We start from the raw sequence: 17,000 nt of genomic DNA, 5'->3' as shown, positions 1-17,000 counted from the left end.
GGGTCGGGGTGTTCACTAGTTGCTTCAGTCCGAAGTTGGAGAGGTTGTCGAGCAGGGTGGTGGTGTTGTTGTCATTGTTGTTCTCCAGGTGGAAGTTCAGGTCCCCCAGGAGGATGTAGTCTGTGGTGGCGAGGGCGTGCGTGCTGACTAAGTCGGCGATGGATTCGCTGAATTGTGGGCGTGGACCAGGTGCTCTGTAGATGAGTGTTCCTCTGAGGGTGGTGTTGGGGTCGGTGTGGATCTGGAAGTGTAGGTGCTCGCGGTTCTGAGAGTTTCTTCGGTGCTGGATGTGACTCTGTGTGTGTTCCTGTGGACGATGGCGATTCCTCCTCCGAGCTTGTTGGTACGGTCCCTCTGGAGATTTTGTAGCCGTCCAGTATGGCAATGGCGATGTCAGGGGCAGAGGAGGCGTTCATCCAGGTTTCCGTCAGGAAAGCCATTTGGCTTGTTCTCTGGAACAAGATTACGGTGAAGCGTTAAAGAATTTGGAAGCAGTCACTCTGAATGTCCACTGCCATGAATGGATTACTGTAAGAAGGGGGTGGTGATGGACGGAGCATCTGAACCAATCAAACACTCACACCCAGTCAAAAGATCTGGGTTTAATCCATCACCGTTCTTTAGCCCACTCTGCCACCCCAGTTCAGACATGGCTATATGCAATCAGTCTGACCCTGTGCCTCATGGGAACAGTCCAGCCCGAACTGCCAAGCCATGCCTTCCCTGGACTGGAAACAAGCTTCCGAGGATCGGTTTCTGGCATTACAGCCGTCTTCAGCCCGGCTTGCTTGAATCCAGTGGTAAAGTGAGCAGGGGACTCACGTCTGAGCATACCCTGCCACACTTATGGCGGCCATGAATGGATTCCTGGCAATGTTTACAAAGGCTGCTGGAACTTCAGGATTAGATTTCCAGGCCATCAATCCTTATTTCTTTCATTTTCGAAGGAATGCATATACAGTGTCACAGCCAGTGAAGCTGTGAAACACTGACAAGGCTGTGGAATTCTAGTTTCCCAAGGTCTGAGCAATTACATTAATGTGGATGTATGAAAAATTCCTCCCTATACCGAATGCTCCTCAGAAATTGGCCTTGGGACACAAGTCTTGTAGCTGGTGAAACTTTCCTGTGAGACTCACTACAACATCAGTGTCAACGTTACAGATCAAACAAGACACATAACCTTGGTGCACGGCATGTTGTACTTGTAAGACCAGTCTTGTATCTCCCTCTTCGTGGTTACGTGCTGGCCTGGATAGGTTACTGCCACCGACTAGAATGTTGTATCAATATGTTGTCACTACTTCCTTACCAGGAGGGGATTTCACTGCTCTCGATCTTCTTGACCCTGAATGTGAGCAACTCCTGTTTGTTGTCTGCATCACATAAGACGTTTTGCCACTGTACTAGAATCCTATGTTGACGTGCAACCTTTCTTCGCTTTCCTTTTTGTCTTTTCTCTCTGACATATTTAATGCTGCCTTTGACATACCTGTCCCAGACAGTGTACACCCTTCTCGAGATATCAATGCTGCTGCTCTATGTAAGGTATGACAACCTCAATGGCATAGTCTTCAAAAGCCCTGACACCTGCAGATGGCAAGAGTAGGTGCACCATAACCGCACCATTGAACACCTTCACATCAAAGGAAGATGGCACATTTGCCTCAGCTGTTTCTTCCAAAGACACCATCTCAGGAGCAAGATCCCGAACATTCACCTTTATTAATGCCTCTTCTTCATCCAGTTCTTCCAAGTTGGCCAACAACACAGTTGCATCATCAATATCATCTAATTTATGTAGATTTGGTGCTCCTTTCACTGATGTCTTTATTTTTTTTTAACTCCCTTTATTGATTTTCAATTTACAAGTATTCTATGCACTCGTTTCGGTCTTATCACAATCACTTTCCAAATATGTTTGCGCTGTATACATCGTCCATGATAGGACAAATCAGTTGTCAGGGTTGAGATAGTAGGCTATCAATATACACTGGTACGCGTTTTTACTAGGAGAGAAACAATCTCAGACAAGAAGATTAAACAACCCCTACCGAAATTAGCTTGAGTGGTCCATTTTGGTCATGGGTGTACATGATGGGGGGGGGCGTGTAATTGACCCCCGGTATGGTAGTGTATGGGTATGCGCCAAATGTGCTTGACAGTTCGGTAGGGAGAGTAAGCTTTTCTTTATTCCTGTCAGGGGTCTGATATGTGTGCCCAGAATTGCTCCAACAGGTGAGCCCAATCCAATGAGGTTGGCTTCTCACAAAGCCCGCTATATTCCTCTGACCTCATAGCTGCGCCCTCTGCAGTGGCACAGTGCAGAACCTCCTCAACCTAAGCCCCCTCTCTAGGAGCCTTATGTGACTTCCACCGTTGTGTCTGCATTCTTTTTGCCAATAGTAAGGAAAGGTCAGTGAAGCGTTGGAGCACTTAAGTTGTTTTGGTGAGTGGGGTCAGACTTAAGAAGCAGGAGTCTGTAGACAACCAAAGGGTTATCCCAGACAGATGTGAGAGACCCTCTGAAACTTCGCCCCCCCAGACCGGGTTGGGATGGGATGGGATGGGCATGACCGTATCATATGGATAAAGTTTGCGTTAGGCGTATGACAACGTGGGCTCCCAAAGTGACCATCAGGTATATCATATGCACCTTGCGCGGTGTTAAATATGCTCTATGTAATATTGAGAGCTGTAAAAACTTAAATTGGGTAATAGCGGATATCCCTTAGGGTATTCAAGAATAGTGGTCCATTCCCTATCAGACAGGCCTTTCGCTAAGTCAGTTTCCCATATCTGTTTCAAGGGGAGCAGCGAGGTCATAAGGGGCTCCCTGAGGCCCGGCTATAGCCTGCTACCAGATGACTCCCATGACCCATTGTGAAAAATGCGTAATAGTTCATATGTGGGGGGTTCCTTGTTCTCCACTACTCAGTGCTGAGTGACGTGGTGGAGAATGCTATTATGGGTTAGGAATAATGTTTCAGGTACCCCATGGGTGTGCACAAATTCTGCATGTGGCATTAGGGTTACATCTGCAAACGGGGATCCTATAGGCGTCACCCCGCCAGTGGCTCTATAGCTAATACAAACAAAAGTGGTGATAGGGGACAGCCTTGACTGGTCCTATGGAATATCTGATATGATGGGGAAATATACTGACCCATTTTGGCTATAGCCATGAGTATAAAGCAACTCTATCCGTTGGCAATTTTCACGAGGGATTTCATATTGTCGTTGCTTTGCGAGCATGTACACCCACCGTAACATGTTGAATGCTTGCCGGATGTCCAGTGATAGGCAGCCAGCATATGGGAAAAGGTCGTGGGCTGCGTCAATCACGCCAAATAGGTGGCGTATATTCAAAGAAGTATTGCAACAGGGTACAAAGCTGCATTGGTCTGTATGGATCAGGTCAGGGAGCAACAGAAGAAGGCGACGGGACAGAATTTTACTGAGTATCTTATACTCCGTGTTAAGGATCGATAAAGAACTATATGAGGCTAACTCGGTGGGCGATTTATCTGGTTTTAGTAATGAAGTTACCAATGCTACCCTGATCTTGAGGGGCAAAGCTCCCTTCTCCAGGGAAGATACATATAGCTGTTGCAGTGTCAGTATCCATTTTGGTGCAAAGGTAGAGTAAAATTCTATGGGAAGCCCGTCTGAACCCGGCACTGTGTTGTGCGCCAGTTCTTTAGTGGCTCCATGAATCTACGTCTTTGTAATAGGGGCGCCAGGTCCTTAACAGCCGCTGCGGGGATCACAGGAAGGGATGCCGCCGCGAGAAAAGTATTGCCTCCAGGGAAGATGGCGGTGAAGCGGTGTACAGTTCTGTATAATAATAATAATAATGAAATGCTGAGTTGATTTCCAGATGTGTATTCACCAACCTGTGTCCGGAGGTAGTGACTGATAGTATAGGTGTGGGAGAAGGCTTGGGACGTATTAAATGTGCCAGTAATGTACCTGACCTGTCCGCCTCCGGTTGTGCCCATTCGGTATAGGAGCTTAAGTCGATTAGCCGCAAGTGCTCCAAGAGTTTGCATATCTTACTCTGGCCTCACTCAGCTCCGCCTCCTTCAAACCGGGTCTGGTGGTGCAGTGGATTAATGCGTCCGTTGCAGGGGCCTGTGTTCGACCTCATGGTCACGGGTTCAAATCACGGCGGGTCCACACAGCTTTTCATCCATCTGAGGTCGATAAAATGAGCACCATTGAGTTGGGTAACAATGAACATCTGTTATTCAGCGCCAAGAGTCCTCTGAGTGAACGTGCGCTTTACAAATACACATGTTATGTTATTCTGGGCTTCTATCTCTAGTGATTGCAACTGAGTCACTAACTCTGCTATATTGCGGATGACCTCCCGCCTGGCACCCACTACAGTGCTCATTGAGACACAGCGGAACACTACTTTGATGGCCTTCCATTCTATCAAACGCGTGGTGCTGTGTCCTCATTCTCAGAAAAGTAAGAGGTCTTTATGGTGGCTAACATGTTTCTAAATACCGAATATTCTAGCAGGTGGGGCTGAAAAATGCCATGTCTGGATCAGGGAAGGGACATGACCCCCCCCCAATGGAGCGTATGTTCAAGCGGGTTGTGGTCTGAAATTGTTTTGCCTAGTAGGTGGTGTGAGTCACAGAGGATACGTGCATAGAAACCTGCCCACATGGGAATGTAGGACATGGGGAAGTGAATAAAAAAAGTATTCTCCCGGAAACCCAATGGCGCAGGACCTTGGCTTGGTGTGTTATAGCTGTACCCGAGAGTGGAGGGTCTGAACTATCCAGGTCAACATCGAGTACTGCATTAAAGTCCCCTGCCAGTATCCATGGATACTGTGTCCATTCCGCCAGTGCAACAGACAGGCTCGCTAAGAAAGCCTCATGAGCTGATATAGATGCATATATAGATCCTAATGCAATCTGTTTCCCACACAATGTGCCCTTAAGTAGCTCATATCTGCCTTGGTCATCGATCTTTGATTCTACTACGGCAAACTGGACCACGGCACGGATCCACACAGCTGCACCCCTTGAGAATGCGGAGTAAGAAGTACAATGCATTTGCCCTCTCCATCGTTTATTCAGTTTGAGGGCCTTCTTAGGGACCAGATGGATTTCCTGGATGTACACTATGTGTGTGCGGCATTTATTTAACTGTGCCAGTATTCTGTGTCTGTTATGGATTGATCTCATACCTCGGACATTCCAGGTGAGAAAGGTATAAGATTTAGTCACTGTGGACATTGGGAAATTGCGTTAGTACATAGGAACCCCACCCCCTGTCAAAGGGTTTACCACCAGTGTTCTCAAGGACCATGACCACTAGGAAGCTTAACAACCGAACATGTAACCATTACTCGGTCAAGCGAGTCGACATCATTCGTCCAAACTTTACAATAACCAGGAACATTTTGAACTGTGAGATAAGAGGTGCCTTAGCTTTAGGCGCTGGCAAAGAGCTACTTTTGTGTATAAGAATCTGAATTTCCACAACTTGACGGTGCCACACAACACTGTGCGGACCCATGGGTGTAAACATGCAACATTGAATACTATCCCCGCCACTTCAGATACAATGGCAAAATAGAAAGAGGGGAAGTAGACATGCCAAGAGCAATAATAGGTCATAGATAATTTTAGCTTATGTTAGCAATTTGTAAAGCGCTTGGTTACTTCAATTCGAAGTGTTATGTAATGGAACATTATAATCTACTAATCAGTTCTGCTGTACAAAGTCCATTAACTCCTCAATCCCACCCTATATGACCCACTTGACTCAAACCACTGCAGAGAACTACAGTAAAAAGGATATCTCCGGAGTTCTTAGTTCGGGGATCACTACTTGGTTGAGGGGGACACAGAGAGGAACAGAGCCATGCTTCCCCCAGAGTCCGAGTCCTATGCAGCAGTCTGCGGTGAAATGGAACTGATGGGCAGGTGTGTGGACCACAGCGTCTGTGCTGAGCGGAGCACCTCCTGTCGATCCTCCAGGGCCTGCTTTGACGATGATGCCCTCTGACACTGTCCTGTGTAAAAAGCACTCTTCTACGCCTGTGTGGAGGTCGCTCTGACTTTGGCGGTGCCCGCATGCGGTGTCCTCCTCCGGTGGAGTTGGGAAATTGCTGTTCCATCCAGTCCCATGCACTTTCAGGTGTATTATAAGAAGTGGGATCGCTGATTGTGGAGGACTTTCAATTTAGCTGGAAAGAGACGCTCAAAGACGAGTCCTGCTGCCCAGAGGTGAGTTTTAATGTCTTGGAATGAAGAGCGTTTGTAATGCACTGTCAGAGTATAGTCAGGAAATATAGAAACTTTAGTTTTATTGACCATTGCGGGGATGCTGTCACTGGAGGCCTGGACATGTATGTCACGGTCTCTAAAGGTCAGAATCTTTAATTGGCTGAGCTCAGAGGTGATCACCCCCAGCTGTTGTGCTATAGCAGTTCTAGACTCAAGGATCTCTTGAAGGATCGTGTCCAGTTTGTCCGTGGAGGGAGCTGGAGAGGCAGCGCCCCTAGGCTTGGAGTGGGCAGAAGAGGCCTCAGAAGGCAAGGAGTGAGAGCGGATTGTTGCCATGGGTGTTCCCCATCCTGGGCTTTGAGCGCTCCATGGTTGCGGTTAGGCTGAGTTCTCCTTGTGAGCCCAGTAAAAGATGGCTGTGGGTAAAGTGACAAGAAAGCTCCCCTAATGGAGGATCCACAACTAAGCCTGCATTAGGGAGATGGTTGTGGGCTGTAGTCACACACCAGTGCAGACCCACATTAGAGAGGAGTGCAGTGACTATGGTGGTTGATTATGTGGAGAAAGGGTGACATTAACCACCGAGGGCCTCTGGTGGGTTGTACCTCGTGGTTGGGTTATGGCAGGTTAGGGAGTCCACCCCTATAGCCAGAATGATTATCAAAGGGCTCAGTTCTGGATGACGGCCCTATGGTATGGTGCTGCCAACAAGCCCCAGCAGCTAGCACGTAACCAAGAGACAACAGGCCTTTCCAGTTGGATTAATCCTGCAACGAGTATTACTGGTAACAAGCAGCCTAGTCAAGCGCAGGCCGCTGGCATGCTGTTCCTGTTGGCTTACAAGTCCATCAGACTGATCTCATCCACCAACCGGCAACAGCGACTAGGTGTGAAGCGGGCCCTCGAAGGTTTGAGGGTTACAGTTACTGGGGAGGGAGGGTTGGTAAGAGCCCACCCGGAAAGTGTAGCGTACCTTCCCCCAAACTTAAAGCAGGAACTCCCACAGGCACCTCAAGCCAGTACAGTAGTGCCTTGTGAATAGCTGCAGGGGGAGCCTGATCACTCTTGAAGGAACTTTGGATTTTTATTAGGGGGGCCGGTACTCACTGGGCCTCCCACATCTCAGGTTCACAGTCCCAGCCCGACTCACCGCTATGCCATCGGGAGAGACGCATGCTCCCAGCTCTCTCCAGTAGGCCGCCAGTGCCTAGGCCTGATCCACAGAGAAGATCCCAGGGATGGAGGGGGAAAAGGAGGGGCACCCGTCACGGCTTCTGTTGCAAGAGTCGATCGGTCCATCAGGCCTCGGTAGGGTCACCATGGCTAAAGAGCATCTCCGGCCTATGAGTGGCACCGGCAGGGGCAGCCGGCCAGGTTTTGCTCCGAGCCATCATGCGCCGCCCCCCCGGCATGCCGCAGTCGGGTGCCGCAAAGTGGAGCAATCAGGACACAGGCCTCAGCTGCCAACCACCACCGCTGCACAACTCCCACACCCTTCCCCTGTTCCGCCGCGGTCCGGACCCTCCACCGGTGAGTGTGCTATTGTTAGTTGGTGTCCTAGCGCGGGGCCACAGCACGTAAACCTGGTATTACATGGGGATAGTGCAGGATTACTGTCCTGGATCTGGGAGAGAATCTCCTATGCAACCCCCATCTTGGGCTGCTTGCCACGCCCCCTTCTCTGATGTCTTTACCGAACATGTTATTAAGTCAGACTTATTCTCAAAACGAAGCTTTCCTTTACCAGACAGATGAAGTGGAAGTGGGTGTTTTACGTGGCTGAATAAAGTATTCATATCACACCCCCATGGTTGTACGACGATGTGCAGTTTTGAGAAAAGGTTGATATCTGTCTTCAGACTTGCAACCTTGTATGCTTCTTTGTTTAAGTCTCCAGCTTCGAAAATCAGCTGCAGTCGGAGGGAGTTCTTCTTAATTGGGTCATGAATAGACCTTTCAGGGTCAATGAGAATTGACTTGCAGTAGTCCTTGCACTGTTGTTCTCCAACCTCTTGGATCATACACACTGTATTCACTACAGACTGGTTGAGGACATCATGAGAACCCAACGTCAGTAGTTCTTCAGTTGCATTTAGAAAAGGATTGCCCATTTCCCTGATAGTATCTGTAAGGATCAGCACCTGTTACTTGAAGCTCTCCTGTGTTGTGAGGCCTTCTTCATGGTGGCAATGCTTTGCATTTTCCAGGCTGCAACAGTTTTAAATTCTGTGAGCAACCGTGGTTTTTCAGGACCTGCTAGCATCCACTTTGAGTGCAGATGGATTTTCAATGAGTCCAACTGCCCCACCCGAACCCTTGACTAGCTCATTGTTCTGGTCATGAGCTTGATCAATAGGCATGGCCAAAAGCGTGTTCGTTGTCTTATGAACAACCCAGGGGCCACGTGTAACAAATTCTTCCAAGATGGACTGTGACAGGTTTACCATATTGCTAATATGGCCAGGGAACCAGCGGGCATAATTCTGATGGTCCAAGGTGAAGAACCGTAGGACCAGGGCTTTCGGTGTTTCTACATACAAAACAAAGTCAACTTCTCCATGAGCTCTGACCAGGAGGAAACCAAGGAGTTCAAGTCTGTAGATGGTATCCCAGTATTGGAATGTTGGTCTCTTATGGCCATATACTATCTCCATGCTTCTTCTGATTCCTAAATTTCTGGGGACTGCGATGTAAATACATCTCTCTGAAGTTTCTTCAGAACAATAAAACATACCTGGTGTGCGTGTCTCGTCCTGTTGATATGGTAGCAACTGAGAAAATAATAGTCTGTTCCTGAAGAGGCAAGTCCTCATTGTTGTCGGAGCCCTTGTCCACCCAGAGCCTTCCAGGTAGTCATCAATGGTTTTCCATGCAGCTGATGCTATGTGGAGGCTACCGAACATCACCACAAACTTGTCTTCTCCATGCGTCTTGAGCCATTTCCACTGTATATACTTTGCCAAAGCAAACAGAGGAGTATGCATTGCAGCTGCTGAAATCTGCATGGGATTGGGGAACTGGGTTGACTGAAGAACAACAAGCATCCCATGCTTGATCATGTCCGCTGAAGCTGCCTTCTTAAAGAAGAGAGGCAAAAGCTGTGAAAATGCAGGCTCTTCATTTACAGATGGCTCTATCTGATGGAATCCATGGTACGCTGACCTTGACAGACTGTCTCCCTTTTCTAGCTTCCCCTTCTCAACTTCTCAGATATGATTGTTTCAATCCACAGTTTCTTATGCTTCATTGTTTCCACCATAACTCTCACAACTACCTTTGTCATGTTGATTTTTTGGCACCTCAACTGTGGATTCTTTCAGAGCTACTGCTAGTATAGTGATGAAGCTGTCAGGCAAAGATAAGTTATTTCTCTCACCCTCTGCAAAAAGAGTGATGGCTTCTCTGCTCTGATCTGAGTTTGAGATTGATGGTGTCTGAAAGATGCGGATCCTTGTGCCATGGAAAGAACCCTTGGTAGTGGTGCTTGAAGGGTTGTGACCAAGATTGTCTATTGCACCAACTGTGAAAAGCCCAGTTCAAAGCGTAGACGGTTATACAATTCCTTCTATGCTTACTGGGAAACAGCAGTTGCTTGCTGAATTTTCACCATATGAATATGGTGGAAACTGACGCTAATACCCAAACCGTGCAGTTGAGTAAACAATTTTTTTGAATATGTCAGGGTGTGCACATTGTACCATAGATTTTGTTGTCTTCTTGCAGCTTAACATGATTATTAGAGAGAGATAGTAAGAGTCTCCTGGGATTCTTGCAAATCTTGGCTGTTGCTTCCAGACCCACTCAACTGCATTGAAACAAGCATTTTCAATGTCGTTGGTATTGAGTTATTTTGACAGTTTGGTGGGAAAGTGGCATCAAAGCGAAATACATTAGATTGCAAGATGTCTTTTTGAATGATATTGGGAGCTTTTGCCGCTATGGCAGCATCTCTTTCATAATCTGTAAAAGCACGTTTCAGCCTCTGCTTCATGCCTTGATAAGCGATAATAAGCACAACATGATTTTCAATATTCTGCACATAGCCCTGTAGAAAGTAGTCAAGAACCTTTTCCTTCAAGACACCTTTGTTGACCTCCTTCTGAACTCCAAGTGCCACAAGACATTCTGCATACTTGTGACGCAACTCAGACAGCTTAAAGCAGAAAACATCTTCTGCTGAGTTTTCTATGAAGTTGATAAGTTTAATGAAAGCGGTCACCTCTACCATCTTTTCTTCCATCAGTGTTTTTTCTTTTTCTCATGGGTGATTGATGAGGATTCCGGAATAGAGTGAGGCAATTTAGGTGGTACATGCCTTCTGTTGCTACAACATCTCCAGCAGCTATTCTCGCTACAACAGCAGTATCCTGTAGGTCAGTGCTCATGGGCCTGATATTCCTACCAACATCAAGTGTCATGAACTCGTTAAGGTCACCCTGACTTTCTGTGCAGCAGAAGCAGATCTTCTTTGTCTGTGACAGGCGATCCCTTCATTGCTTTCCTTCAGCGCCTTGGTTTGATGGTCCTGCTTCTTCCAAGTCTCTTTTTTTCTGAGCTCTCACCAACTTTCACTTGTTGAATTTTCCGTGACTAGATTCATGCTAACTAGCTTGATGTTTGATTAAATCTTAAGAGTTGTGGCTTCTTTGAAGTAGAGTCACAGAGAGTCTGTTCTATTACGAAATTCACTGACTGTGTTTAGAAAGTTCTTATATGGCTGAGATTTAACTCCAGGTCCTATTGTATTCAGGGGTCACTTTAGCCCTTCAGTAATTCTTAGCTGGAAAATAACGCAGGATTGCCAGTCCATGTCTACATCTCTAGAAGGTCAAACCTGAAACTTACAGAATGCAAAGTTTACATTAGTTTGATAGAAAGCAACTGCAATTAAGCATGGAGCGGAAGCAACAGTGACATACGTTTGTGTGTGTGTATGTATGTGTATATATTATATATCTTTATATACCCAGTTGACCACCCTATTATGCACTTTACTTAAACAACACTTAAATAACATAAGAGTAGTCTGTGGTGATTCAAGTATTGTTATTTGTAATACGGCACTATCCGGCTGACATGTTCACGTGAAATATAACTCATACCACGTGATCCATTGTCTTGATCACATGGAACCTACCAAAAATCTAAAGTGTTAGCAATACAGATCACATGAAAATAATATGGTGCTTTTGTCCGACCTGTCCCCATTCTATTAAATTATCGGTCTTACAGATGCAGAAGTCCCTGGTCCTTAAGGAAACTTCATTGTGTGTGGGCGTGTGCCTTTTGAAAGGGCAAAATACTGCCACTCACAGTGAAGTTAGCCAGTGGCTGAAGTAAGCTGACCCAGTGCTGTATGCAGCTGTATTCTGTAGAGTTTGAAAGAAAAATATGAATGACACAAGAAAAAGGCCAGTGAATGGAGAGGGCTGTAAGTATAGTATAGACACAATTTTAGTAAAATTAAAAGGTGATTGCTAATGCCAGGCCTTCAAACCATGCAAAAAAACAATTGATTGACGGAATTCTGAACAGTGTCAAACATTCACCGTAGTACAGAGATCTGGGCTTAAACCCATCATTTTTTGCCTCACCATGCCATTCTCGTTGGGACCCAGTCATATGCAGATCAGTCTTGACCCTGCTCCCCATTGGAACAGTCCGGCTTGAACTGCCAGGCAGGGTCCTCTCTGGACCAGAAACAAGCATCCTGGGGCCGATTTCAGAGTATTGCCCCTCATGGGATCCACGTCTGGTCATACCCGTCCCACTCAGAGTGACAAACGCAAAAAGAACAATTGATGGATGGAATGCTGAACAATGTCAATCATTTACTCCCAATATAGAGATATGGGCCAAGATAAATCGTTTTTTTGCTCACCATGCCATTCCAGTTTAGACCTGGCCATATGCAAATCAGTCTTGACCCTGCTCCCATGGGAACAGTCCAGCCCGAACTGCCAGACCATTCAACAATAGCCTTACTTCTTACCCGTCATACCCTCAAGACGCAAACCACCTGTGCTGTGTGATTTAAAACGAGACAGACCTCCAGTAAATGCAGGCTGGGAGATCTGATGGAGTCTGTACATGTAACATATCTTATCACATTACAAGATGACACAACTCAACATAGCATACTGGACATACCACAATATGACCTGGCACAACATGATATATGTAAATGTAAATGTAGTATACTTGTAAAGCGCACAGCTGCCCCAGCAACGGGGCGTCCCGGCGCTGTATAACTCTGGGGAACCCGTCCTGGCTTTCCCTGTGGGATGGTCCCTTGCTGGGAGTCCCCAAGGTGGAGCCAGGCATCCCCGGAATTGGTGGGGCCGTTGTGGAGATTAGGCAAGCTAATGCCCAGAGTTGCCGAGTGGAACCCCTGATTAGAGTAAGCACCGAAGCGAGAATTATCGAGTCCGCTGACCAAGGTCCACGACCCTGCCGCGTCGGGAATTGAACCCTGGTCCCGGGCTGACTTCTGCTCTCAGGCCTGCTGCCTCTAACCAGTGAGCCACACTACTCCATATTATAATAGAACTTTAAATAAAGCAGAATATTACATAACATGGAATAACAGCATTGCCAAAAAGTACAGTATAATAAAGGCATGTAGCCTAATGTGGTATAATATTACAAAGCAATGCATACAGAGGCAAAAACAAGTTTAAAATAGTGTAAATGCATTCTTCTGGGGTACGTTTTATTGATAAACCCCACATCTCAGCACTCTCATTCAGGTGCGGCCGGCACAGATAACACCGGTGGAGTGAGGCGGGTGGAGGGGAAAGCGTACAGATGACTGGATAGGGGGAGTTAAATAGGTAATGCGGTGAGCCATGGTAAGTGGTTTTATTGATTTTTTTTTATTATACTTTTCCTGTCCCGTCGTCTGTCCACTCCCAGCCCCTTCCCACCGCTGTTACCTGTGCCGGCCGCACCTGCTCGCATTAGCCATGATTTATTACTTTATGAACACAAATTCACTATCTGTGAAGCCACAATTTGGGTCCAAACACCTGTTGTCAATGAGAATTTTTTGCAAGGACTCCAGAGTCATGCTCATGGTTTCTATGTTGGTTGTACTGTTGAGGACTGATCAGGGTTTCCATATTTTCCATATTCTGTACTGCTTTACCCCTTGAGAGATAACGGTGATGTCTATGGTATCATTAATGCTGTGTTTGTCTTCCTTGCAGACCGTCCTCCTACACCTGCTGCTATGCCTGGCCATCTTCTACAGCGTTTATTATATGACCGCAAGCGTCTGCTTTGGGGCTTTCCGGTGAGAACAGGGTGCTCTTGAAGGGCTTGGGGTTCGAAATATTGGAATAGTCAGTCACCTGATTATGGAAGTGTTGTACAATACAAGCTAATTAAAGCTTCTTTCATACCTAGACCTCCAAACTAGAGAAACATTCAATTACAGTTATGCTCCCAAGATTATTTTTTGTTTCATTTTCACCATTAGAACTTAAGTAATGAACATTGGAACCTCAAGCAATGCCCTTTTTTCCAGTGAGGACACACACCACCAACTAAGAAGTGACTCCTCAGTAAACAGAAACGCTGACTTTTATTCTGTCGCTATACTGACAAACTTTGTTTTTTCCAGTGAAAATAATTTTAAATATAAAGTGGTGCTTGCATTTTGCCTCCCTTTGTCACTTGGACTATGTAAAATTGTTTTGTGAATTGTGTTTTTTGTCCCACCAACCACTTGTATTGTTTGTAGTCCCACAAGGACCCTGTAGTGCCTTTTGGAGACCGAACTGAAGGATAAATAGCATGTATTCTCAACTGTTGCATTCAGACACCTTCTGTTCCATACTACATCAGCTTCAGTGTGGAGATTCACTGGGATCCTCTCCTTAAGTCTGACTTTAATCTATATATCTCTCTGTTAGTAGCAGCTAGTAATAGTTATTTATTCTCAGCTATGTGCTACGGAGGTAATACCCAAATCATCCTAAGATTGGATGCTGTGGAATCTTTGATAGTGCCCGATTTTTGTATTGCTTTAAAAGCTGTGGCTGAGTAGATGTGCAACAATCGATTGAGACCGAATTACGATAAAACAGAGATTTTGATTATGGGGCACCCCTCCTCCCTCTGGTTTTTTGGAATGGTGACCTGACTCAAAAGGCCCACCTCCAGTACTGGGCAAGGCAATGAGAAACTTTGTATTCCTGTTGATTTCAAGCTCTCTTTTCAAAACACAGACCAATAAGCTTACTTCCTCTTGCTTCCTCCAGTTGAAGCTTTTGAGAAAAACATATTCCTTATCTTCCGCATTCTTCTTCCTTTCCTACTATACAAGGGATAATAGGTGCTCGCCTGAACTACTATAATGCCTTATACCTGTGCCTTCCTGTATATACCTTACAGTGTCTTCAATCATTCCGGTCACTCCACTACCGCACGGCCCCCGTGTGCCCGGATTCTGCTGCCGCTGCCTGCTTGGCCATCTTGCTGACGCCTCTCCTTAGGGCCCCTGCTCTCCAGGCTTGCCCTCGCTCTCCAGGCTTGCCCAGGCTTGCCCTCGCTCTCCAGGCTTGCCCTCCCCCGCTCCACTTTCCCACTCTTTCCAACACCCCCTCCCCGCCGCTGCTCTCCTGCGGCCCGCCCCCTTCTCCTGCTCCCCATTCGCCGCCCCGCTCCCGCCTCCCAGCTGCTCCTCCCTCCCACTTCGCCATCAATGGCGGGGACCGCGCGTACGCGCAGGGGCAAGCCCGCTGATGCCCATCCACGCCTGGACCACGCCCAAGCCAGAACCCCTGGACCCCGCCAGAGCCAGCCAACCCGAATGTGCTACAACGTCGCCACCCTCCACGCACTCAACAACGGCCGACATCCAGCCTGCTACCAAGCCACCCCGAAACGCACCCACAGAGCCTTCACCTGCCATGCCTGCTACTTCACCTGCACTCGGTCCTGCACCACGCCAGCCAAAACAGCCGCCAACAACAACAACCACCTCAAGTGCATCCTGCTCAACACCGCTCCATCCACAGGCACGCCGTAGAACTAGGGGACCTCCTGGACAAAAGGGCACTAGACGTCGCCTTCTTCACGGAAACCTTGATGAACGCCTCCTCAGCCCCCGACATTGCCATTGCCATTGCCATCCCGGATGGCTACAAGATCATCCGAAGGGACCGCGTCAACCAGACCGGAGGAGGCATCGCCATCGCCCACAGAAACACTATCCGCATCACGACCAACACCGACGACACCCTCGCCACCGCAGAGCACCTGCACTTCCAGATTCACACCGACCCCAAGACCACCCTCCGAGGAACCCTCATCTACAGACCCCAGGGACCACGCTCACACCTCAGCGAGGCCATCGCAGACTTCATCAGCCCGCTCGCCCTCGCCTCCCCCGACTACATCCTCCTAGGAGACCTCAACTTCCACCTGGAGAACGACCAGGACAACAACACCACCGCCCTACTAGACAACCTCGCCAATCTCGGATTCAAGCAACTGGTCAACACCCCCACCCATTACGCCGGCCACACGCTCGACCCGTCTTCTCCTCCATCAACCACATCTCCTTCAGCCACACCACCGAGCTCCACTGGACCAACCACAGCTGCGTACACTTCAACTTCAGGAAAACAACGACCCACCACCCCCCTCAAGAAACCCCCTGAAGATGCTGGAGCAAGATCATCACCGACCGACTCACCACCTCCTTGAGCCTAAACTCTCCCACCAACACCACGGACCCCAACGAAGGAGCCCGCAACCTCTCACAGTGGATCACCGACTGCTCCGACACCCTTGCTCCACTGAAAAACCCTCCCAGCAACCTCAACATTAAGAAAGCCGCGTGGTTCACCAATGATCTCAAAGACTCCAAGAAATCCTGCCGTGACCTCGAGAAAGCCTGGCGCCACAACCAGTCAACGGAAAACATGACAACCCTCAAGAACGCCACCCGCAAACACCAGCTGATCCGCACCACCAAAAGGTCATCCTTCAGAGAACGACTGGACAACAACACCCACAACAGCAAGGAACTCTTCAACGTCGTGAAAGAGCTCTCCAACCCCAACGCCAGCAACAACGACATCACGCCTTCTCAAGACCTCTGCAACTCTCTGGCCACCTTTTTTCACCGTAAGATCGTCGACATACATGACCGCTTCGGCGCTCAGAACTCGTACCCCACCACCGAACCTACACCCCCCACCACCACCCTGTGCGCCTGGACTCAGGTCAGCACGGAAGATACCACCCACACGATGAACACCATCCACTCGGGTTCCCCAGCCGATCCCTGCCCACACCGCATCTTCAACAAGGCCGACTCCATCATCGCACCCAAACTTTGGGACATCATCAACAACTCCTTCATATCCGCCACCTTCCCGAAGAGCTGGAAGCACACAGAGATCAGCGCCCTCCTGAAGAAACCCACCGCAGACCCCTCAGACCTCAAGAACTTCCGCCCCATCTCGCTCCTCCCCTTCCCTGCAAATGTCATCGAGAAAACCGTCAACAAACAGCTGACAGCCTTCCTGAAGACGAACGGCTCCCTCGACCCATCGCAGTCCGGATTCCGAGCGAACCACAGCACCGAGACCGCCCTCATCGCGGCCACCGACGACATCCGGACCCTGCTGGACAACGGAGAAACCGCCGCCCTCATCCTGCTCGACCTTTCAGCCGCGTTCGACACGGTCTACCACCGCACCCTGACAACCCGCCTCCGCCACGCCGGGATCC

The 17,000-nt window shown here is 48.2% G+C and overlaps 1 protein-coding gene across 1 annotated transcript in view; it reads left to right on the top strand.

Moving 5' to 3' along the window:
* The window catches only part of TMEM244 (transmembrane protein 244), a 242,930-nt gene that overhangs the window by 128,416 nt on the left and 97,514 nt on the right, over positions 1 to 17,000 (top strand). Inside the window, exon 2 of the mRNA XM_078682527.1 lies at positions 13,463 to 13,548. Coding sequence (XP_078538653.1) covers positions 13,517 to 13,548 — 32 coding nt within the window. The 5' untranslated portion in view covers positions 13,463 to 13,516. The remainder of the gene's footprint in view (positions 1 to 13,462; positions 13,549 to 17,000) is intronic.

Source organism: Lissotriton helveticus, chromosome 3_1, assembly GCF_964261635.1.
Source record: "Lissotriton helveticus chromosome 3_1, aLisHel1.1, whole genome shotgun sequence".
NCBI classification, from domain to species: domain Eukaryota; kingdom Metazoa; phylum Chordata; class Amphibia; order Caudata; family Salamandridae; genus Lissotriton; species Lissotriton helveticus.
Note: the sequence above shows the minus strand (reverse complement) of the source record. Positions and strands in the feature narration are given on the sequence as shown.